The 25464-nt window shown below is 49.3% G+C and overlaps 1 protein-coding gene across 3 annotated transcripts in view; it reads right to left on the bottom strand.

Annotated features, from left to right (window-relative positions):
* Positions 1 to 25464, bottom strand: part of Cacna2d4 (calcium voltage-gated channel auxiliary subunit alpha2delta 4) — a 104071-nt gene that overhangs the window by 37567 nt on the left and 41040 nt on the right. For all 3 annotated transcript variants that reach the window (XM_057779954.1, XM_057779970.1, XM_057779961.1), the window contains 10 exons: positions 22254 to 22340; positions 21687 to 21758; positions 14154 to 14215; positions 13178 to 13245; positions 12543 to 12588; positions 12370 to 12467; positions 10958 to 11051; positions 5553 to 5648; positions 3946 to 4073; positions 167 to 247 (listed from right to left, as the gene is read on the bottom strand). In XM_057779954.1, coding sequence (XP_057635937.1) covers positions 167 to 247; positions 3946 to 4073; positions 5553 to 5648; positions 10958 to 11051; positions 12370 to 12467; positions 12543 to 12588; positions 13178 to 13245; positions 14154 to 14215; positions 21687 to 21758; positions 22254 to 22340 — 832 coding nt within the window. The remainder of the gene's footprint in view (positions 1 to 166; positions 248 to 3945; positions 4074 to 5552; positions 5649 to 10957; positions 11052 to 12369; positions 12468 to 12542; positions 12589 to 13177; positions 13246 to 14153; positions 14216 to 21686; positions 21759 to 22253; positions 22341 to 25464) is intronic.

Raw genomic sequence — 25464 nt, forward strand, 5'->3', positions numbered from 1 at the left:
CATATCCAGGGCATCTTATTCTCTCTTCCTGTGTGTGTGGTGCTGGGAATGGAAATGGCCTCAGGCCAGCTAGACAGGTGCTCTGGCAGAGCCAGCCCTGCCCTGCCAGCCCTCACCTTGACATTGCCTTGGGGCTCCTACCTCAGCCGTTCAGGGTAGCGCCTACCTGCTGCAATGGCCGTCTTCCCATCCACTGTCACAGTTACCGCAGTGCTGGCCCTTACCGCCACTGGCTCGCTTGGGCTATCTGGGAAAGTGAGAATTATCGTTATTCTCGGTTCCTGCAGAGGGAGGTTAGGGGTGAGCCTGTCTCTTTCTTGGGATAGGAGACAAACAGGGATTCCAGGATAAGCTCGCCCTGAAAACGGTGAGGTAGGTGAAGAATCCTGTTGACAATGGGTTGTTGCTGCCCACCACCTGTCTTTCAACAGTGTCCTGAAGGTCCCTTGCTGTCTCCGAATCTGAACAAATCAGAACTGCCCCTGCCAGCCTGAGCCAAGTGATTCTGGCATCACGGTGGCACTGTGACTTTGCTCCGTCTCCAGGGAGCAAACCCATCTGCCTGCTGCTCCCGCTTAGCTCCCTTGCAGTTGTGACGGGACCCTGCCGCAGCCTGCTTTCCCGTACACTCGTCGTCGTATCCTGCTGCTGTGATAGACACCACAGCCAGCAGCAGCCTGGGGAGGAAAGGGTGGATTTCATCTTCCACTCCAGGCCACACTGCACCATCGAGGGAAGCCAGGACAGGCAGTCAAGGCAGGAGCAGGAAGCAGAAATGAGTGGGATAATGCCGACTCCTGGCTTGCTCTCTAGATCACTCCCTGGTTTGTGCTCAGCCTGCTTTCCTGCACAACTCAGGCCCAGCTGCCTGGGGATGGCGCTGGCCATGCTGATCTAGGCCCTTCTACAGTTAACAAGATTGTGCCACTGATCAAGGCAATTCTTGAGTCTGGGTTCCCTGTCTTCTTGCCAGCTGACTGTCTGCTGTCAAGTTGACAATAAAATCTACCTGGACGGGAGCCACATATATTCCTCATATTGAGGGACGGGCTGCAAGCATCCCAGGCCTGGGTGGTAGGTGACCCTGCCTTGCCTTTCAGAGTCACAGAGAGGTGACAGCGACGGTCCTGCTCAGAGGCCAGATGCAGTGGACAACAGACTCCCCTCGCAGCCAGGATGGTATCTAACACATCTATGATGTTTCATGGATCCTTGTGGGTGACACCCAACTCACCACCATAATGACTTCCTGTTTCATTGCTGCCCTTCTAGAACTTTCTGCCAGGTGCCTAGAGGCCTGGGTTGCCTCTCACTTCTTTTAGAAGAACCAGACCGTCTTGGGGGTCGGTTCAGCTCCATATGAGAGCATCTTCCTAGCTGGCTGCTGTATGACCTCTGACCTCCATCCACATCCTAGGCCAGCTTTCCAAAGGCCGCCTCTTGTCTAGAGGTCAGATTCCATTACATGGTCCAAGATCATGTACTGTCCTGTTCTGTCAAATGCCCTCGTGGTGAACACTGCCTATGATAACCAGTTCTCAGAGCCTCCTGGAGATTGACGAAGAACAGAGCCTCTGTAATGGGGCCAAGCATGGTCACATGCTGGCTGTGTTGTTATAGTTCCCCTGATACCTTGCTATCTTCAACACGTCTCAAGACTCTAACTATACCCAGACTCTGGGAACTCACGACACTTGAGCTGTCCTTGATTCCAGAAATTTACCATGCCAGAATCAAAGAACTAGAGTAGACACAGAGACCAGACCCCTCACTTTGTTTTTGGGAACACCCATAAGACATGAACGTGGGGACTCCTGCAGGAATCCTCAACTCTGTAGCCTTGGTTCTGTAGCCTGCCTTCCAGCTAGCACAGGCTTGTGGGAAACACTCAGGTAATCTCTGGAGAACTTGTGAATTTCAAGGTTAGGATCAATGGTCTCATGGCATGGGACCTGTGGGAATAAGCCCAGGAGGAGGAGAGACGAATGTGAAGACCCAGGCCCAGGTCCTTGGTGCTGGTGGGTTGTAGTGTGCTGGCGGGTGGCATAGGCACAACTCAAGGGGGCAGCACTCAATCTTCCCAGACTTCAGACCTGCCGGGAGGCTGCCCCACTCGGCCGCCTCCTCAGCAGCCCCATACCTGTTGAGATGAGATGATTTTCGTTCTCTTGTGGAGGATGGGAGACCCAGAAGTGTCCACGTGGCTTTAAGCGTGTGCTGGGGCTGAGCGAGTGAGCAAGGGCGTAGGAAGCGAGCGAGCTCCTGCCTCCCTCCTCAGCAGTCCCCTTTTGGGTTCCCAGCTTCCTTCTCTTCTCCTGGCAGCTCAATTCCCCACCCACCTGCCCTCCTACCTTGTGGACACATAAAGCTCCCCCTAGCAGCCAGCAGGCATTTCTGGTGACAGAGCCCGCAGGAGGCAGCCTGTCACCCGGCTGGGTGGGGCCCAGGGTCTCACCAGGGAACGTCTATGGAGTCCGTGGGTGTCTCTCCTGAGGGGAACCCTTCACACGGTGGGAGGACCTGCCTCTCTGCCTCAGGTGTACACCATGGGAAAACCTTCGGCTTGGCATTAAGAACCTCCTTTGTGAGTCCCAGGAATGAAAACACCTCCTTTCTCTCCTGCCTCCTGCCCCAGATCTAGGGTGTCCTGAGGCAGACCTGACTCTAGCTTGCTGTAAAAACTGCTCCTGTGCTGAGAAGCTTGAGCAAACCACAGAATGAGATCTCTGAGCCTTCAAGCCTCCCCAGGAGACGCCATCAACAGCACTTATCTCCTGGGGTTTTTGTAGGGAAATGTTTGTAAAGCATTTCAGACATCCGTATGTGGGTGGAGGGAACGACACAGGATGGAGTGACAGGCTTAATGGGTAAGAAGGAACTCCCCCTTGCTGTCTTCAGCCTAGAGGGGGAGCCCTGGAAATTCTGGGTTCCTGAAGCTGACAGCCCCAGGGCAGCTCTGTGTGTGTGTGTGTGGGGGTGTGTCCCTAGGTGTGCAAGCACACGCACACAGTGGTGTTCTTCTTCAGGCCACCACTTTCTGCACACTTGCCTCAGTTTAAACACGCACACGAGAGAGAGAGAGAGAGAGAGAGAGAGAGAGAGAGAGAGAGAGAGAGAGCTGTCATCTCTAAGATGCCTGCCAGTGCCCCCCTGACCTCTTGTCCACCATATTCACCCATTCCACAAGTAGGTACTGTCCAAGTCCCAGCCCCTCTGGATTGGGCTCAGCCCCCTTGGTATCCTGGTATCCTGGTAGATACTTCCTGCTTCTTAGATTCCTGGGCCCTGGACCAGCCCCTCAGCCTCTCTGGGCTGCCATTTCCTCAAAGGTAACCAAGGGTAAGGCTGCACTGAGCCTTAGGCGCCTGGGTTCTCAGTGGTCTGATTCCCTCACACTCTGGTGTTCTTTCCTGTCGTTCTCCAAAGTAACCAGGGCTGGAACTGGGAGCCCTCAGCTTGGTGCCACCTCTCCACCTCTCTTCCCTGCCCAGTGGCCTGGGTCTGTGGGGGTCTGCTGACTGGCCCTGACTGTCTCTCCTTATGTCCTGGGAGCTGCTTTCTTCGTAACCTGACAGCAGTGGAGATGGGAAGAGCCACATGGGCAGCTATGAAAGCTTTAAAGAAGTTTTAAAGCTGCTCGGGTCCTTAGAAACAGAAGCCTCCTGGCGATCAAGATCAGCCCTGCTGACCTGACACTAGGAATGTGGGCCAGGAGTCAACCGGTTGACTTTCGGGTCAGATCTCTTTCCTTTCCTTCATGCTGGAGCTTGACTGCTGGGTGGGGGATGAGAACACGTAGGCCTACATTCTGTGTGCAACACCAGGCATGCTCCAAAGCTGCAGTGTCAGGAGAGAAGGCAGGAAGGAGTCCCAGGGTCGTCCTCTCTTCTGTATCATCCTGCCCTCATTTCCCACTCTTGGGGAGAGCACAGGGGTGTATGTTACCTGGTCCCTCTTCCCAGCGGAGATTGAAGACAAAACTGCCTGGGGGCTGCTCAGAGGCCTGGCGATACCACAGCGGGAAGTGGTCCATGGTAAAAAGACTGGCTTCGTCTTCAGGTGTCAGGAACTTCCTGCCAGAATAGGATGGGTGCCTTCTCAAATCTGGGAAGACATTCGTCCCTTTCCCCCGTGGCATATGCAATCATCTTGGCTGGGCCAAGACCAAGACCCCCACTCTGTGCTGGTCCAGTTGTGGACAGGAACCCCCCCCCCCACCCTCAGCATAGACATGCACCTTATCCCAGCACTCTGAGAGTGAGGGAGAATGTCCCCGCTTCTCAGTTAAGTTGGCTGCATGGCAAGACCCATCTCAGGATCACTCAACAAAGAAAGAATGAAAAGAGCCATCAGCTCCTAAGTACGCATTGCCCCAGGCAGCTCTGCTTCTTCCAGAAGCAAAACACTGCAACATCTGGTGGCAGGGGAGGCCGGCCAGTGGAGCAGGAAGATACAGATGTGTGACCAACAAAGTACATGTCCCTTGGGTATAGGTAATTTCCTTTGGTCTGGCTCACTGGCAGATCCGAGTGAGGAAACCAGACAGCCAGTTCTATCCCTGCAGTAGAGAAGCACGGACTGCCCTACATGGTTACTTCGAAAGGCTTTGATGCGCAACATTCGTCTCCTTTTGGAGCAGCTTTTCCTTGCTAATTATGGGTTTGCTTTCCCTGAACACACACAAGCTTACAGAGGGAGGCTGGTCCAGACGCTGACTAGGAAGTAGGCGAAGCCGGGTGGGCTGCACGATGAAGTGGCACCTATGGGTAATTCACAGGTAGAGGACTGACGTTTGGGTGAGTGAGTGCCTTGCCAGCTCTGAAAGCAGACTTGAGTCCCCAGGTCGCCTCTGCATCATGGTCCAGGTAAAGGGAGTTCGCTGGTGTGCACGGGGCACCTGTGGCCCTCCGGGCAGCTGTCTTCCCAGCTTCCCAGAGTCTTTGACCACTCAAGGGAGGCCTGTTTGTGTTGCCATGGCTTCCCATCCTTAGGAGTCCTTTTAGGAAGGTGCCATTTTCCTCTCCCCACCTCTCTGGGGATTAGGTAAGGGAAAGAAGGGGGGAGAAGCGGAAAACGAAAGAATTTGTTTTTCTAGAAAACCTGCAGCCTTGCTCAGCATTAGTGGACTTTCACTGAGTCCCAAGAGAGGCACAGAGATACTTCCCCGTTGACTGCACTGTGATGTAGTGAGGGGGGCAGTGAGCGAGTGGGAGGAAAGACGGGTGTGTGAAGTCACCCATCAGCTCTTGGCTGTCACTGTTCTCCAGGTATCTGAGCCTTCTGAGCTTTAGGACACCAGGTGGCACTATCCTGCCCTCTTCTGGACTCCAGCCTCCATGCAGAGTCGGCCAGAAGGCAGCTGCTGTCCGCGGCGGTGTGGAGGACTGGGCAGTATGTGGGCCCTCAGTAGTGTTCTCCCACAGTCTACACTTTGCTAGAGTAGTTCTGTGGGTCTGGATGGTGAGACCGTCTTTGCTCTATGTGCCCCAAGGGGACTCAAGACTTGTGCCATGTTCCTCCTTTCTAGAAGCCTCAGGGTGCCCAGGACTCACCTGTCAGAGATTTTCTCAGAGCCCACAAACAAACTTCGTCTTAGGAGACCAGCCCGGGTCCCCAGAAAGGCCACATCCACGCCAGGCTCTGTTGCTCTGTAAGGCAAAGCAATGACAATGTGTAAACTGTCTTTTCTCATACCTGGGTCTGTGGTACTTGGGCTCCATGAAGGCACAAGGCAGTACTAAAAGCATCGCTAGGGCCTGGAGGCTACGGGATGGCCTACACTGGCAGCATCCAGGTACAGCACCAGGCCTGGGCTAACACAGTTGGTTAGAAGTCTGGGGAGTCCCTGAAGAGAAAGACCTAGAGATATGGGGTTTCTGCAGGTGGGTGTCTGGGCTACTCAGGGTTTAAATGTTATAGGTACCAACACTCTGCATTAGCTGTACTAAGTCAGACCCTGGGGTCGGCATCTCTAAAAAGCGCCGATCCAATTTGCTCTTAGAGTCTACAGACCTCTCCCATAACCCAGCTTTAACAAACACCAGTCAAGACTTCCCATGGCACTACAGCAACTGGATATTCTCAAGAAATTCCTAGGTATTTAATCAGTAAATATTTAAATTTATATCATCAGAATACCAGGAACTAAAACAAACAAAAAACACCCTCCGTGTCACTGTCGTACCTCCCCCAAAGCTCCCTGATGCCCAGTGTCACCAGATAGCCCGGTAGCTTGTGAGTTTCAGTTGGGCAAACTAGGTTCTTACTATGGTCTGTTCAGTACGGTGGCTTAGTAAGCCAGTCTCCCTATTCCCTGTCTTGAGCTACAACTCTTGAACCATATAATTTCCTCATCTAAAGTGTATTTCTTTAAGTGCATGCATCAAACGGCACAGTCCTTGCCTCTGTGACTTTAGACTATTTATTGTCATCCTTGGGGGAAACGCCACACCCATGGCAATCATTAGCCTTTTAAATCTGGCTCTGGGTCTCCCATCCCAGCTTCCACTTCCTGCACATGCCAGACCACCCAGCAGGACCAGGTCAATTGCTGAAGTATTGTTTAGCACCCTTATTTTGTTGCCCCTTGTATTTCTTGTAAATTACCTCTTAGACCTCTGGGCCTGGCTGTATCCAGCTGAGAGCTTTTACTTTCTGTGGTTTGGGTGGATGTCCCTCAAAGTCCCAGTTATGGAAGGCTTGGTTCCCTGGGTGGCCCCATCAGGAGGCTATAGCACCTTTGAGGAGTGAGGCATGGTGGGAGGAGGTGTTCCTGAAGGGGCCATTGGGACCCTGGTGCCTTCCACCCCCATAAGCATTGCGGTATGCCATGATATATGTCCCTCAGCACAGACCCTTCAACTATAGGTCAGCTGACACATGACTGACTTGGAAACCAAATGAACATTCTCCCACGGAGGCTGTCTCTGGTATTTGTTTTATCACAAAGCTATGAAGCTAATTCACAGGCAATTCGGTCCTGACAGGCAAGCACACACTGTTGACTGGGGGATACTCACAAGCACACCCCTTTGAATTTCTCTTTATTCTGCTTTTACCGGAAATACTTGTATACAGAAAAAACTATATCCTAAGGAACAATTGGCACAGAAGAGGCAAGGTAAATAAGTAGTTGATGCTTTTGCTTATTTAAAATAGTGTGTGTCACACCTCCAAAGGTGACCAATGAATGGGTCTTGTCTTCCACAGTCTCTTCATGGATGCAGAATTTGGGGTGTAGCGCATTGCAGCCACGGCTGCCTTCTGCTCGCACCCCGTCCTTGGCTCATGAGCTTTCTGCAGGGGTCTCTGAGTCCCATTGGTCTCGCTAGCTTCTCCCTTCCTGGGGTGACAGGATGCTCCTGGTTCACCTGGTCATTTCCTGCCCCTGTCCTGTAGCCAGCGATGTCCCCAGACTCACTTTAGCGAGGACCAACACTGCCAGTCCTCGTGATAGTCGGGTGCTCCAGACACTGTGATCCCCAGCAGGGCAGGCTAGGGGCTTCCTTTTTTTGCTTTAAGAGAAAATAGATCTGGAACCCAGGTGAACGTTTACAATTCAGTCACTTTTTTTTAAGATTTATTTTTATTTTTGTGGATACTCACAGAGGCCAGAAGAGGGCATCCGATCCCCTGTAGCTGAAATTATATGCAATTGTGAGCTGCCTGATGTGGGTGCTGGGAATTGAACTCTGGTCCTCTGCAGGAGTAAGATGTGCTCTTAACAACTGAGCCATTTCTCCAGCCCATTGTATTTACCTTTTATATTTAAACCGTTTCGATATTTGAAACTTGCGTCTCTTTTTTCCTTTTGTTGGAAACATCAGCTCCTAACGATACTAACAGTACGACCTTATTAACCCAGGGTAAGACACACCAGCATCCTTTCTAGCAGCATGTTTACCAAGCACAGGCCACAGCTTTGTCAGTCTCCGCTTACAGCACACACATTGAGTGAGTGCCAGCTTCAGTGGTACCGGATGGTGAGAGGCGCTATCTTGAGTGGTAAAAATCTTTTATTCAGATCTGGGTTGGTAAAAATCTTTTATTCAGAACTGGGTCAACACACATTTAAGGACTGATCCTTTTTTTTGACTCTTGTCCCTATATGGTTCTGTACTTCTTGTCTGCTCCTGAAGCTCTCCGTCATCCACACTGTGGCTGCAGTGTGCTCCACCTGCTCCTGGCCACAGCTCCCCAGCTCGTCCCTTCTTGGCTCATACAGACATTTCCGGGTTGTTAAGTTTATCACTCATTCTTGCATTGCTTCCGAGCTTTGAGTCAGCATTAGGAAAGCTTGCTGACGCCTGGATTTCAGCTCAGCTGGATCACAGCATCTGTTAGCGCTTATACAACTTCTTTCCTGTGTGTTTGAATGAGTCACTTCATCCAGGTGTGTGTCCTCACCCAACAGCGCTGGTCCCATTGGCCTCAGCACCAGCTCAGCTTTCAAGCCCGCCTCCCCTCATTAACGTGACATAGTACCTCAGGATGCACCACAAGTCCACACGTGTGCCACCTGGGTCTGGCTGTTCTTTTGTGTACCACAACTCAGAGTGGGCAGAGGTTTGATAATGTCTTTACATCTAGGTAGGACCATTCTGGTTTGAGACATTGAGCTGTTTCTTATTGTTCTAATGAGCTTTACAAGTAGTCACCTAGACAGAGAGAAACAGTCTCAAAGGCATGCATGCCCTTGGAGTCTGCGCTAGGGAGGAGCCTTATGATGTCTGTCTTTCCACTCAGAGTTACCGTGAGTCTTCCCATGTATTCAGGCCTACTTCTTTGTTGTTTTCTAACCCCCATATCCCAAGATTAAACCTAGGGCTTCATGCCTGTTACCACTGAGCTGTATCCTGCGTTACTTTTTGAGACAGCATCTTACCCTGTAGCCCAGGCAGGCCTGGAGCCTTCAATCCTCCTGCCTCAGCTCTCAGAGTAGCTGGAATCACAGGCTGGTGCCACAGACCCAATGTTGCCCAATGTCTTAGCAGATCTCACACAGTGTGCTCAATGTATTCTGACAATTCTAGAACAATATTTTTATTTCTTACCAGCCTAAAGTCTTTTCATATTGTATCTCTTTCGGGGGCTATTTATATGCACAAGTATTATTAATTTTAAAAATAAATTTTTATTTCTAATGGACATGTCTCTGTGTGGGTAAATGCCTGTGAGCACAGGTACCCATGGAAGCCAGAAGATGGTGTCAGATCCCCAGGAGCTGGAGTTACAGGCAGCTGTGAGTCACTGAGCACGGGTGCTGGGGACCAAACTCAGGTCCTCTGTAAGAGCAATATGTACCTTTAACCACTAATCCATCTCTCCAGCTCCAGGTTTTATTAATTTTTGAACATTGATATTATAACATTCCACTTTACTAAATTCCCTAATTGGCTATAGTGATTTTCCTGTTATTTCGAAGTTTCCTGATATACAATAGCTATTTATTTTATGGTGCTGGGTATGGAGCCTGGGGCCTCATACATGCTAGGCAGTTGTTCTACCATGGAGTCACCCCCACCTTGCCCCTGCTCATGTCATCTTTAACCAGAGACAATTTTCTTTCTCCAGTTCTCATTCGCTAGAAGTACGCTCTCATTGGCTAGAAGTATGCTCTCATTGGCTAGAAGTACGTTCTCATTGGCTATAAGTACTTTCTCTTGCCAAGCTGCTTTAGTGCTTTCTGATCTTTTTATATAGGAATGGGATGGGGTATGCTTGTGGGCATCTTCAGTGGGAGAGCTAGCCTCCAAGCCCCACAACATGCCGGCTTTTAATTTTATGTGTGTGTTATATGTGTATACTTGTGTCTGTGGGAGCATGTGCATGTGTGTACACATGTACTTGGAGGTCAGAGTTGGTGTGGAGTGTCTTCTTCAGTTGCTCTCTACCTTGTTTATGTGGACAAAGGTCACTCGCTGACCCTGGAGCTCACTGATTGGGCTGGGTTGGATGGCCAGTGACTCTAAGGATCTGCCTATCTCCACCTCCCCAGCACGGGGTTATAGGAGTGGGGTACTATGCGTGACTTTTTGTGTGGGTTCTGGGGGTCCAAACCTAGGTCCTCATGCTTGCATGACACGCTACCAAGCCATCTTCTTAGCCCCTTTTCAGATCATTTTTCTTGGTAGTGTAGAGGCTAGTGAAGAACATTTGCCCCTCAACACACTATGTGCTAGTATCTGGTGCTATAGATTTTATTTTAGGTTTATTTGTATTCCCACATTTATATGGTTCAAAGTTGCACCAAAAACGTATGCAGTTCAACGATCTATTTTTGTAACCAGAGAGAAGTCCTCAGAACCTTTGCTGAACAGCCTTCCTGGAAAACAGATGCACATGCGTACATGCACACAGACACTGTGTTCTGGCCCCTCTGTCCCCTCTCTAGAAGAAATGGAGCACATTGCAAACGTGCCTTTCAAAATAGGAATTTGTTTCGTTAGGGGAGTGGCAGTAAACTCGAGTGTTAGGGAGGTTTGACATCTATGATCTTGAACCTTCCTATTCAGAAACAAGCGCTATAGCCCTTACCTCATTAATGTCACCCTGACCGCCTACCTCTTGCGGCACATACATGGTACTCATTTTTCTGTCTAGCCACGAAATACAGTGCCAACAAGACAAAGCCTGCGGGAGGATAAGGGAAATCTCGGGTCTGGGAAGCACTGAGGTCAAACAGGCTGGGTAGTTTTCCTTCGAAGCTGGAAATAAGTTTCCATTTGTCTGTCTTGCGCTTCCCCGGGGGACCTTCTTAGATAGTGGGAGACCAACCAAGAGAAGACGTTCATCCCAGGGCTTGGAAAAGCTGTACCTGATGTTTTTGAGTGAGGAGCTGGTAGGAGCTGCGGGATGGGAGCCTGCTTCACAGCAGTGTGTGAAGGCCAGTCTCACCCCTCCCCATTCCATCATATCCCTGTGTCCCTGTCCTCATCGGGGTCCCTCTTGTACATACTCAGAGATGTTGAGCGCCAGTGCTGTCCAGTAGGCTTCCATGGGGGCTGTCACCACTGCGTCAAACAGCACCTCCCGTATCAGCTCCTCGTCACCTGGAGGTAAAGTCACAGGAGCTAGCCATGTGTCACCTATTACCCCAGCCCCAACCTATCAGGAAGTGCACAGCTTCTAGAAGCTGGGGATCTGGCTCAGTTGTGGTGCAAGCCTAGGATCCCAGCTCTTGAAAGCAGAGGCTCACAAGTTGGAGGGCATCTTTGGCGACATAGCAGGTTTGAGACTAGTCTGTCCAATAATAATAACAACAATACCCACAGCACAGCCCCCCACCCTATCGAAGTCAGGAGAAGGATGAGTCTTGCTGGTGTCTCTGGTTATTCAAGCCATCTGAGTGGGCATAAAAATACCAACCCTCCTTGTTCTGCCTTCAAGTTCTCAGCCACAGAAAAGATGGGGGTTAGCACTGAAGGCCCCCGCCAGCTCAACACTGGGGAGTCTAGATATTCTCTTGATCCGGCCAGGGCCTGCCCAGCTGTGACAGCTCCCACCCTCCTGCTCCTGGATGCAGGACATGACGGTAGCTGTGGGTGCTGCAGGACTGACCTGGTTCTATGTTGCCCTGCCTCAGTGCCCCCATGTCTGCTGCTTCCCTGGCCTGGCTGCTCTTCCTCCTCTCTGCTTAGGTGGCATTCTCTGCACCTCTCTTAGAACTGCTTTAATTTTTCATTGAAGTGAAGTTTACATCGCACCAAACTAACTTACAGTATTCAACTCAATGTCCACATGTACATGACTGTACAACCCACTCCATCGACTTCAAAAAAACAACAACTTTTTTTGCCTTCAAAGAAGGTCCCAGACACCTGAGGTCTTCATTCTTGCTAATCCTACTCTCCCCTCCCTCCACACCTTCTTCAGCGCCCCATCCACCTGTCATGACTGTATCATTACCTATGTGAGAAGCCTAGATCGCTATCTGACTTCTTCCCTAAATTTCCAGTTCCGTAAGTGCCTGGCTTTGCCTGGGTTGTCTGTATCTCGGTCCTTGCCCCAGGTCTAGTGCAAGCACATGGTCACTTCAGTCTTGTTAGCTGATGGGGAGACAAATGGATGCCCTGGCAGATTGGTTTGGGAGATGGTCTTTTCACGGGGAGAACACATATGTAGCAGGACAACTGGAGAGGAGGAAGGGACTTGCTGAGGGCCATGGCCGAGTGAGCTGGCCAGAGGCCTGAGTGCCTAGACTTGGCATATCCTTCCAGACCAAGGGACTGAAGAAACCACGTGACCAAATGCCATGCTTGGCAGAACTGAGACCCTGAAGACAGGGTTCATGGCACTCTCCACCCCTGGGAAGCTCTGAGCTGCTGGAGCGTAGAGGGCAAGTTCAGAGGCGTGGATTAGGGGACTCACACTCCAGGCCTGGATCCATCCCTGTCAGGAAGCGGACCACAGCTTCCAACTGACTGAGTTTCCGGTGGTCTGGGTCGATATCCGTGATGCAGTAGATCCTGGAAATGCAGGGAACCCATGTTACCTCAGATCTCCCCCGCCTTTCTCCCTCCCACCCTTACCTCCCTGCCTACCAGTCACTGGCAAGGGTCAGATCCGGATGAAGCAAGTCATGCAGGCCTGAAAACAAAGTCCATACTCAAGCTCATAACCTGTGGCCCGGGGTCTACAGATCTCTTTGCAGGAAGGGTTTCCGTGAACACACCTCTTGGCTTTGGGGGCTAGAGCTCAAACCTCTTTAGACACCAGTGTCTTGCAAACCCCACCCTCTTAACGCCTCCCTTGGAGGAGCTAACGCTTGGAAAGCAGTGATTTTGCCTTCCTTGATTTTAACATACATGACTGTGACAGTGGCCAGCTAGAAATGAGCCTGGTGGGCTGTGCCTGCCTAGTGAACTCTGGAGCCTCGCTGGGCTCTTAGCCCATCTGACTGCACACTTAGTACACTTGCCGATGGAATGAGTGAGAGAGATCCCGGTGCTCAAACATAAGTGGGTGTTCAATGAAGCTTTGGGAAATTGTAGGCAGAGACCATGGGCAAACAGCTGAGGTTAAGTCGGCTCAGGGACTGGGATAGGGGTGAGGCCCTTCTCTGCCACCTTGCCTGGCAGGAAATGCTCACCCTGAGTCCACCCTGGGTTGACCCTGCCCAGCAACCTGGGAGAGCGAATCCCCTACCACATCACAGTCAGCACATGGCGTGACCTACCTTCCTCTACAGACGTGTTTCCCAGGAGGATGTATTCTCCATGGCCTCTGGTCAGCACCACTCCCAAGCTAGAGAGAAGAGAGGGCGGCTGTGTGCACAGTTGCTGCATCTGTTCTCGCTAGTTGTTCAAGGAGCCTTTGGACACAGGGCAATGGCCCACCTTTATAGCTGTCCCCTTTAGCCTGGCCTCACAGGTCGTCCCCTTGGGAACTGGGAAGGGACTGCTAGTTTATCAGTCATTCTTCCCAGGAAGGGCCCTGGAAATGCCACAGACCATGGTTTCTGGGGCTCCCAGGCTACTTAAGGAGTAAGGAAGTACTTGATTTTCCAGGGACTCTGACATGTTTATGGCTCTCAGGATTCCCTGAGGAGGCTCCTTCCCTACTGAATCCCATCTCTCGGTAGCACATTAGATTTGAATTTGGGGAGCATTCAAAGGTGTGGCACCTGGGCTCTGCCTCAGTGCTGACACAGTTGGTTTGCATGGGCCGAGCAGTTGGCAATCTTGAGATGCTCTCAGGTATTCTAGTGGGCGGTGAGAGCAGGGAACCTGAGTGCCACCGGGAAATGATGGAGGGAACCTTAGAGCTCTTCCTCCCATCCCGCACTGCCATCTATGTAGAGTGTCTCATGTCATCCTCCACTCGGTCGGAAGCAGCTGCTATCGCCGTCACTCACACATCACAGATGACATCTGAGGACGTCACATGCCTTGACTCAGGCCACAAAGACCGTAAGTGGGGGAGCTGGGATTCAAACTCAAAGTTGGGCTTCAGAACTGGACATTTAGCCATGCTGGCAAAGCCCATCTAGAGCTCATTTCCTGAATGCTAACTGACTAGGATCCGCTGCTAATAGCACAAAATTGCTAAGTTGGTAAGAACGAATCGGCTCTCAAACCCGAAAGTTCCCTCATGAGCCGGTGGCATTTCCACTCTGTCTCCCACCCCTGGCTCGTGTGGCATTACTCCCTCACCTGAAAGGCGTGTCGCTGATGTCCGTGAAGAAGTAGTCATTGGTCAGAAACAGAACCCGCTTCTGAGAGCAAAAGAAAAGGGTCCTGGCTAGGTGCCAGAGTGGTGCTGGCCTCCTGCCTCCACCCACACCCTTGGTTGTTGATCATCTCCCTGTACCCTCCTCAGACCTCGCTCCTCAGCCATCTCAACCCCGTTTATGGACACTTGTGGTCAGAAACAACTCACAGCTCAGCAAACCGGCCTTTTGGTGCTGCCTCTAAGATCCAAGCTTGCCCAGCCTGTGCAGCCAGCTCAGCACTTGCAACATATTAATCATTTTTAACCAACATCCATGTAATTTAGATGATCCATTGGCTGCTGTGTTGGACCCTGCAGGCAGTGTGAGTGTAGGCTTCCTTCAGGACAGTGAGGTGACACTAGGGCTGGAAATATCTAGAGCTGGGGTGTGTACATTTGACTCACATCTTCCCGGAGGAGATAGGGACACTGTTCTCCCGACCCTACCTCTTTAACTTTTAGAAAAATTGCTAGAAAAAAATAGACGCTATTCTAAAGAGTGAATGAGAGGGAGAGTCCCAGAAACCCACAAAGGAAGTGGAAGGACAGACGTCAGCAGTACTCAGCCTCAGTTGTGTGCTCACGGGGGTGTGGGGTGGGGAGGTGGAGGTGGGGGCTTAGATGGTTGGAGGTAGGACAGAAATCACAGCTGGAGGGCCAACCTGAGGAAAATCAGCAGTTCTGACCCTACAGCAAACCCGCAGCTCCCATGACAAGCCCACAGCCCCCACAGCAAGCCTACAGCTCCCACGACAAGCCCATAGCCCCCATGGCAAGTCTAGAGCCCCACGATAAGCCCAAAGCCCCCATGACAAGCCCACAGCCCCCATGACAAGCCCACAGCCCCCACGACAAGCCCACAGCTTCTATGGCCATGAAGTAAAGCTAGACAGCAATAGCAGCAGAAACTGTAGAAAGCACATAGACACATGGATATGAAACAGCACACTACTGAATGACGAATAGATCACTCAAGAAATCAAGTAAGAAGTAAAACAAATCTAGAATGGAATAGAAAGGAAAACACACAGAAAGCTATGGGACACAATGAAGTCTTAAAAGCAAAGTACCTACATAAAGTCAGAGAGAACTCAAATAACATAATGATGTACTTTAAGGACTTAGAAAAACAAAAACAGCCAGGTGGTGGTAGCACACACCTTTAATCCCAGCACTAGGGAAGCAGAGGCAGGTGGAGCTCTGTGAGTTTGAGGCCAGCCTGGTCTACAGAGTGAGTTCCAGGACAACCAGGGCTACACAGAGAAACCCTTTCTTGAAAAACAAAACAAACAACAGAAAGAAAGATAGATAGAAAAAAGGAACAAACCAAACTCCAAAGCAGTAAATAAGGAGAAATAATTATGATAAGGACAGAAATGAAATGAACCAGAAGGAACAACAGAAACAACACAAAGAACCAATGAAATGAAGGGTTGGTTCATTGAAAAGAGAAACAAGACTGACAAGTTGAGCCAATTACCCAAAATAAAGAATTAAGAAGAATACCCCACATTCATAAAATTCAAGATGGAAGGCGAGATACAAGAACAGGCCCCAGTGGAATTCGGAACACCCTCAGAGCACACCCTAAAAACGTAGATTCTAGACAACTGGAAAGTCTACAATAAATGGATGAGATCCTACATGCATATGACCAACCAAAATTAAACTAAGATTAAATAAATAATGTAAACAGACCCATAGCCAGCAGCAAGACTGAAGCAGCAATAAAATAATTCTTCCAACTTAAAAAAACGCCCAGGAGGATGCAGGTGGCAGGGTACACATAACATGAAAATAGAGGGAATACGGAGGCTGGCGAGGTTTAAACAGGGAAAGGGTGCGGCCCGGGCAGAACACGGTGCCCTAGTTTCTCTATGTTTATGCGATAAAACACCTAGACAAAAGCCACAAGGGAAGAAAGGGTTTAGTTATGCTCACAATGCCAGGTCGTAGCCCGTTGTTGTTCAGGGTGGCAGGTACTTGAAGCAGCTAGTTATACCCAGTCAGCTGCAGCAGAGAGAGCGCGAATGCGTGTCTGCCTGGTACTCAGGCCCCCTTCTCCTTCCCTCTTAGAGCCTGGAACTCAAACTCAGGGGGTGGTGCGTCCCACTTTTAGGATGGGGTTCCCACCTCAGATAAGGTAACCAAGACAACCACACACTGACATATCCATGGGAAAACCTTATCTAGACAATCCAGCGTGAAGCCTCTCTTCTCAGGCGATTCTAGAACATGGCGAGTTTACAATGGCGTTAACCAAAATTAGGCTGTAAGAAGTCACATGTAGACACACTACTTTATAAGCTGATTTACAAACAAGTTTAAAAAGGTTCTGAATAGAGGCTCCATGTATAGGTGGATAATGGCAATCCCAGACTGCCTACTAAATATTTATGTTTCTATCCAGGCAGTAGTGCTGACCCCTGCCTTGGTCAAAGACACTTCTCTTTACAGAGAGTGGTGGCAGCATACTGTTCATGGGGGTTCATGGTCAAGGCGCTGAGAACAAGCAACTGCTGAAATGGAGGCAGGACACGCCCATCGCCTCCCCCAAGAGAACACTGCTGAAGAAGGGCAGAAAGGATGCAAGATCTGAACAGTAGGTAGGAGGACCAACCTAAGGGCACACAGAGACCTCTCTGCTTCTGTATGCAGACAAAATGAGGTCAGTCATTTCCTGCTCTGGCTGACATGCCTTCCCTGCCATTATGGAACCAATGAGACAGCTGTCTCGGGTGAGATTGGGGCTTGCAGGATATGTTGAGGTTTCTTCTCGTCCCTATTGTGATCTCTGGAGCTCCTGATGTCTAGTTCTCCAGTGGCAGCTGACGGTCTTCAAGTGTCTGTCTCATATCAGAGAGGAAGCAAGGAGCCCAGCTGGCCTTGAGCACCAAGCCCTTTGCTGACACCAGCCTGGCTTCCCCCCAGTCAACGCTGCTGTTCCCACACTGACAGGGCTGGAATGTCACCACGCTGCTTTGTAACTCACTGAAATATAAAATTTCCCTGAGATGCAGGTTTTTGTTCCCCTTTTGACAATAAGAATGTGCATGTGGGTTTGTTGTCTAGTGTGACACACAGTTTCATCAAAAGAGAGCAAGATTTAGAAAACTTGGTAGAAAATAAACCTGAAAACTTAACAAAAAGTAGAAAATGCTATGTGTTGGCACTGGTGGACCTGTGGTTTCTCACGTGGAGCTGGTGCAAGACCAGACTCACGCATTCACAAAGGGTAAAGAGCTCAGTTGTCCCTGTCTCACCAAGAGAACCAACAGCAGCCAGTGGCTGCTGGGGGCAGACAATTCTTTGGTGACAGAGCCACTGGAGAGTTACTCATCTGCCAGTGGGTAGGTTTACATCTAACCCCACGTGAGTGGCCCTGGATCAACCCAGTGGATCACAAAGCAAAACCAAAAAGCCAGGAAAGTGAGACAGGGAGCTTAGTGGGGGGAGAGTGTTGGTGAGGGTGGAGAAAGGACGGAGGGATGAATGTGGCCAGAATAAAACTGCCAACAAATAAAATAATAAACACTGAAAGGGACCTGAAATGGGCTATGAGTCATCAAATTAATTTAGTTAGGGACCTGGATTAAAAAAAAGACAGCAACCTAGAGAGAAAAGTCGGAAGACGAACATGAGAAAGTCATCAGAAAGAAAAAGGGCGGCGAGGAGATTGGGTCTTAAAAGAAATTAGAAAAGTTGGAAACTAAGAACTTAACGAATTAAATAAAAAAACCACAGTGGAAAGCATTAGCAATAGATACATAGAAGGAAAAACAGCAGGGGTGCAGGACAAGGTTGATGAACCCCTGCATTTAAACATTACTAAGGATAAAAGTGAACATGATCACAACTTCCAAGAACTCTGGGATGTATTTAAGGTACCAAACCTAAGAATCTCCAGCAGAATAAAGAGCTTAGACTAAACACTCAAGGTGGAGATAATATATTTACTTAATGAAGTATAGCAGAACAGCTCCTCCCCAGATTTAGAGAAAGAAATAGACACCTAAACACACCAGGCATTTAGAACCCCAAATAGACGTGACCAGAGAAGATCTTCACTATGGCATATGGCATATTACAGACAGGAAGTCAAAAATAAGAAGCAAAGGCACTGTCTTGGTTAGGGGTTTTATTGCTGTGGAGACACCATGACCATGGCAACTCTTACAAAGGAAAACATTTAATTTGGGGCTGAATTACAGTTTCAGAGGTTCAGTCCGTTATCATCATGGCAGGGAGCATGATGGCATGCAGGCAGATGTGGTGTGGGAGAAATAGCTGAGAGGCTTATGGTTTTGTAGGCAATAGGAAGCTGACTGAGACAGACACTGGGCAGTCACCTGAGCATAGGAAACCTCAAAGTCTGCCCCCAGAGTGATACACTTCCTCCAACAAGGCCACACCTCCTAATAGTGCCACTTCCTATGAGATGAGGTGAGCCAATTACATCCAAACTACCACAGAAGCAATAACAAGGACTTTGAGAGGGGGTGGAGAGATGGTGCAGTGGTCAAAAACACCTACTGCTCTTGCAGGGGACTTGGGTTTGATTCTTAGCACCCACATGGCAGCTCACAATCTTCTGTAATTCCAGCTCCAGGGGATCTAAAAGTCCCTTCTGGGTTTCCCAGGACACGTGCACGTCTGTACATTTACCCAGGCAATTAAAAATAAAATAAAATAAATTAACTAAAAGCAGTAAGAGAAAAAAATCTAACACATCAACAAAGAAAGAAGCATCAGGCATATTTTTAGCAGCACTCGGTGCCAGGAAAAGATGCAATAATGTATCTGAGCCCTGAGAATAAAGACCTGCTGACTAATATCGCTGTGTCCAGCAAAGATGTCTTCAAAAGTTGATGGAGACGTAAGTGCATTTCAAGACAAACACAAACTTGACAGTTCTCAAGGCACAGACATAGGACTGCCATATGACCCGGTCAGGACACTCTTGGGTGTGTGTCTGGGGAATCTAAGGCAACACCCCACAAGTCCACCTGTCCTTCCTTGTTCATTGGTGCTCTGTTCATGGCAGCTAAGAAATGAATCAGTCTAGATCTCTATCAACAGATGAATGATTTAAAAACAGGCAGAGCATGTGCTCGCGCGCGTGCGCGCACACACACGAAGTTTTGGAACTCCTCAAAAGAAAAGCGAAGTCATGACATTTGCAGGAAAATGAACGGAAGTGGAGATCATATGTTAAGTGAAATAAGGCAGACTAAGGAAGACAAACACTCCATGTTTTCACTCGTGTGGGATGTAGATTTAAAATGACTCGTGGGTGTCTATACAAATGTGTGTATTTATGTATCCATGTGCGAAAGTTATGAAACTTGAAAAGGAGTCACGAGGGGATGGGCAACATGGCAGAGGAGGGAAAAGAGGATCATGGGATACGTGTGACATGAAGCAGATGGGAAGGGATCTCGGGGGAGGAATGGAACTAGACAGAAAGGGGCAGGATGGGGCTGGAAAATGTCCTGAGTGTGGGTAGCCCAGTCCCAGAAAGGAAAACACTATGTGTTTTCTCTCACATGTGGGTCCTAGCTTCCAATTATATAAGTATATATGACCTATATAATTATATAATGTACACACATATATATCACATATAATTATATATGTATCACACACATATCTATGTGGGAGCAAGTGTGTGTAGAGGTTAGGAAACCAGAAAGGGGCTCATGGAAGGGGAAAGGAGACTTTAAAGGAGAGCGGTAGACAGGGCAATGGGACAAATGGAATACAGAAGTGGAAGGAGCCCTGGGTGGAGGATGGGAAGATGGGGGGAGGGAGAGTGGGGGGGACTAACTAAAACTATGCAGGAAATGACATAAGGAAAACTGTTGCTCCATAATCCAATTTCATAAAGAAATGTTTTTCTAGACACTAGGAGAAGTCTTTGAGACTGGAACTCCAATCAAACTGAGCTCAAAGGCCTGAAGTCTAGAATCTGTGATTTTCCATGGTCCTAGTCTAGTTTCTGGCTTCTCTGATGTCTCCATCCGCAAGATGTAGATGATAAGAAACCGGCCTCTGAAGGGTGGCTGAATAAATGGGCCTCTGTACTGTGCTCAGTCTCACTTCTGATAAATCTAGACTGCCATTATCGGTGGTGTTAGCAGTAGGAAGACAGGACATCTGTGTCCTAAGAAGCCAGCATCCCAGTTACCATCGCCACCCCCATCCTGCTCCTCTGATGCCTGCATGTTTCAGGAAGTCTTGACACACTGAAATGATTTATTGTAGCAATGAACAAATTTCCTAGGCAGGAAGAAATTTCTGTTGCTCCCGGTTAAAATCCTGCCTGGTGGCTTTGAGAAGGATGGAGAGGCCTGGAGATAAGCCCGGGCCCTGGGAGAAAGGGCGAGCGCACATTCACCCACTAGGTGTGCCAATGCGTTGGACATGGCACAACTGTTCTGGCTGTCGAGTGGCCATGCACACATTAGGGTTTTCATGCTAGGTTCAATGTCCTGGCACGCTGTACCTTGGCAGAGGTCATAGGGCATGTTGAAGACACAGGGAAGGGACCATGACTCTTTTGCTGTCAGTGGTGACCTGGCTTTACTGACATTCCCAGTGTATCTGATAAGGCAGAAGTCCCACAGCAGTCCTGGTGGAGACAAAGTCCCTTTATAGAAGGGACACTGGGCAGCACCTCTCAGTTTGGCCTCTGCAGAGAGCTGAGTACAGTGGAGGACTTGGGTCTAGTTGCTGCAGACAGATGCTATGTTCTTTGAGCGGAGGCAGGTGGGTAATGAAGGAGGTGGTGGGGGTGGTTGCATAGGAGGAGGTGACATTTGCTAATATGTCAAGGGACGATGCAAATTCAGAGGACTCATCAGAACCTTTTAAGTGAGAAGATGAAATGTCTTTTCAGATGATACACAGGCCTATACAGATAGTGGGGGTTTCTGATTTTGACTCTCTATCGTGAGGGTATTCGTTTCCACGCTCTGTGTTTGGATAAAAGTCAGCTATAAGGAGCAGTGAGCCTCTCCAGCCTTTCCCCATGTGACATGTTTTAGCAGAGCTGCTGGCAGTTTGCAAAATTAACTGTCACTTTCTCCCCTTCTATCATAAACAACCACAGGGCCAAATAGCAGGCAGTGGAGGGAAGAAGGAAGAGCTGTGAGGGACCCAGACAACCTCCCTACTCTGTGGTTTCTAAAGAATGGAGGGTCACAGGCAGATCTCTGTGAGTTCGAGGCCAGCCTAGTCTACAATGTGAGTTCCAGGACAGCCAGAGCTGTTACACAGAGAAACCCTGTTTCAAGAAATAAAAACAAACAAGCAAACAAACATAAAAGAATGGAGCATCAATGAAATCAGCAGCACAGTTCCTACCCCGCCCCCACCTTTCCTCTCTCCTCACACTCCCAAAGCCACAGTAAAATCCAAGTCCGGGCTCAGTGCTGCCTGCTGGGACCTCATGGGCACTGTCCCTCGCTCCTTACCCCTTTGTCCAGTGGTACTTTCACATCCATGGAGTGAGAACCCGTTTCCCCGTTGATCATGGCAGTTCTTAGCTTTAAGAGGAAAGAAAGGGGAGTTGGTGCCTGTTCACCTGAAGAAGGGAGATTTGGGGCTTTGACCCTGTCTTAGGATCCCTAGGATACTAGTTCTTCTGTTTTCCTCTGAGCAGAGTTCTAGGAGGGGAGATGGGCCTGGGTCTAGGCACCTCTGGCTCACAGATCTGGGCTTTCATGGAGGCAGTGGTCTGAAGGGATGGATGCTCTGGGATACAGTGTTGTGTTGCAGAGACATAATCTCCTCTGCGTGTGATAGAGAAACTGGAAGCTAAGCAAAACACCGAGCCCATGCTGGGCTTGCAGGCACAATTTCAGTCCTTTTCAGTCACCCTGTGACATCTTTAGTTGCTGGAAGAATCGCAGGCACAGAGCCAAAGGCTCTGCTCCAGAGCTGTCCAGCAGCCTCAGCATCCCCGTGCCCCCAGGGCTTGCTCTCTGGCTACAGGGCTCACTGGGTGAGTAACGTCTTATGCCGCCTGTCTCCCCACTCACGGTTTCTGCTTGGTCCTCCCACTCCACTTCCGAGAGGTCCACACTGTTGTAGTTGGGTTTGGGTCTCACCGTCTTGCCATCTCTGTACTGGAGTGGGCCAGATGGGACGAAAAGGTGGGGGTCAGCATTTACCCTGTTCCCTCCACTCTAAAATCTTTCAAATACCCTCACAAAATCAAAGCATCCTATGATCTCCCAGGATGACCCAGGCCAAACTTTTACTCAGCGTAAAACTGCTCCAGCCCGTGTGTGCCACAGATGGCCTCCGGCCTCCTGAGCTTTGCACATTCCCATGCCAGGGATCTCCTTAGTTTGTGAGACAGCTTGTCACAGTTTGGACAGCCCTCATTGCTAGAAAGTTCTCCCTCCCGTGGAGTTCAAACCTGTTTCCGAACTTTCACTTATGGCTGTCAGTTTTCTTCTGGAACCACCCAGAATGTGTTCCTCCTGACAGAGCTTGGGATGCTCAATCTTGACTGTCTCAGCTAAACATTCAGTCTGAAAATATCTCAGCTCTCTGAAGCGATGCTCAGCTCTGTCAATGTCACCCTGAAAACGGAGCTGCCAGGGAAGAAATCACTATTGCCCACGGAGTCTGGCCAGGAGGTAAGAGGTACGCTGTGTGGACTGAAGCACAGTACAGCTCTGACTGTCTCTGTTGGCAGCTTGGACAGCCAGGCCAGCTTGGCAGCCCAGATGGTGCCATTAGCCAGGCGAATCCCCTCGGTGTTCTCATGCGGCGCACTCCCTCCCACACGAGGGTGCTCAGTTTGCGAGCGCCCACCTATTTCTCATACATTCCATCTTGTTAATCTCAGATGATCATTTTAGAATACTTTCTGAGCAATCGGTTTTCTCTTCCAGATTTTAAGGCAGCTGCAGGAGCATTTCATCTTGATAGATTTATTTTAATTGGTCAGGTCCAAGGGCAGATCAACAGTGCTTAATAACCACCTGGCTCCAAAATTTGACACAGATCCATGAGGCAGTTCTCCGCGCGGGGCGTTATTCTCTTGTTCTTTATCCCTCTCGCGCTCTCTCGTTTTCTTGCTTTCGTAGCCTTTCTTTGTGACAGATGCCATCAGTTGTCTATAATTATGCCTGTGGTACTTCCCTGGTCTAGCCTTGTAAAGCCATCAGCAAAGGGGAGTTTATCATCAGAGTACGTTAAAAACAGTGCCATCTCCTCCTGAAAGTGGGTCCCCAGTAGATGTCTGGGAGGCTGAGTCCCTGTCATTGCTTGTCTTGCTTCTGTTAGTTGTTTCATTTACGTGTGCTTTTTTTTTTCTATCCTGATTGTAGCATGGCTGTCCCAACACTGTCCATACTCGCCTTGCCTCCTTTCCCATCGCCCACACGATGCTCTGCTCTCAGACGTCTTCCTGACGTCCACGCTCACCACACAGCGCTGCCCTGCCCTCTTATGCCTGAGTTGTTTCTCGGAAACAGTCCAGTGCCATTTCCTAAGTCCTGACTACACCTGGCAGATGGTAGTCAGTCCTCAGCCTCTCTGAATAAACATGTGACTACATCTGGCTAGGCCATTGACACAGAAAGGCCCTGGCTTGCATCTTGGCCTTCTTTTATTCTATTGTTAGGAATATCCTCTATTATTTTGATTTCTAAAATTGTACCTTTTGCTTGCCTGATAGCGTTTCCTTATGCAGTACATGGCATTAACCTTACTGCGTCCTTTGGTAAGCACTGCCTGCCATGTGCCTTCACGCATTTTCTTTTCTTAATTACATGTGTCCTTATGTTTACAGGCACAGTTAAATCAGGCACATAGTAGGTCTACAACATGATTGGCTGGTGAAAGCATTATTCGTGTGAGTTGCCTACATGGATGCTGATAGGCGAGTTTCTGGTCCATGCCCCTTCATTCTATCTGTCAGCTCTGGGATCAACCTACATGTTCTCTCACTGCGAGTCATTTGATAGCACCAGTCCCCAAGAACCTGTTAGTATAAGACCATCCATTTTGGGTTCAGATATAGGCCCTGCTGAGTCTGAATCGGAAAGACATATGTATCCCCATAGAAGCCTTACCATGAGCCTTAAGTGGCTCAGTCAAATGTCTTAGGGAATATTCTGTATCCACTTGAACTAACTGACATGCGCCATGGTTCAGCTAGTCTCCCAAATGACTCCTGGGGCAGAGAAGCTGCTTCATCAATTCTCCTGCTACCCAAGACTCCCCTGGGGTTCCTTAGAAGACTGAAGAGGAGCAGATTTAAGATGTCTCCATGACGCCAGCTTCCTTTTTCTCTCCAGCCATCACGCCAGCCGTGTGGTCATTGCTACTATGGACAGTGTTGATGCCCTGGAGGCAGTGTTTTCAGATATCAGGTGCTCAGGGGATCTGACGTGAAAACACCCACAGCTTCTGGACAAAGTCCGAAGGGTACAGGGGCTCTGGGCAGCATCAAAAGGCAAGCTCAGGGGGCCGTTCACTGCCCTTGTGAGAGGGCCTTGCTTTTTAAATTGTCAATCCATTGTTCACAATCCCTTCCTGGTCCTCTGGGGTTCTGCTGGTCCATTCTGTGGGTTGTAGGAAGGATGGACTCACTGGGACAGTTTATCTGTGATAGACGTCTGCAGTGATTAGGACTTTAAAAAAGATTATTTTTTTCTAATTAAGTATATGCATGTGGGTATATTTGCATGTGGGTATGTGAATGCAGGTGCCCATGAAGGCCAGAGGTATTGGATCATCTGGGACTGGAGCTAAAGGGGGTTATGAGCTGGCTGAAAAGGGTTCTGGGAACTGAACCCAGGTGTTCTTAACTGCTGAGCCATCTCTCCCTCATGGTTTGGCTCTTAAACAGTTCCCCAAGGTCTCTGTGTAGAAGGCTGGATTCCAGCATGGCACAGTTGGAAAATGGTGGGTGTTTGGAGATGAAGCCTAGTTAGGGGTTTAATGTCCTTCAAGAGGGTTATGGGACTGGAGTTTCTCTCATTTTATTGCCTGGGGTTAACAAGGTTTACTCTGTCTCATGGTCCCATCACGCTATGCTGCATACACCCCACAATGGCATAAAACAACAGGCTCAACCAGCCATGGACTGAAGTAGTTCTTTCTTTGTAAGGTGGTGATCTCAGATGTTCATTTCAGTAATGGAAGGTGGACTGTCCTTCAGGGCTCCATCCTCACAACCCCAGCCTGCATTTCTGCTCTATGGTGTGGTTTCATGTATTTTTTACCGTGCAC

This window comes from Chionomys nivalis, chromosome 1 (assembly GCF_950005125.1).
Source record: "Chionomys nivalis chromosome 1, mChiNiv1.1, whole genome shotgun sequence".
In the NCBI taxonomy this organism is placed as follows: Eukaryota; Metazoa; Chordata; class Mammalia; order Rodentia; family Cricetidae; genus Chionomys; species Chionomys nivalis.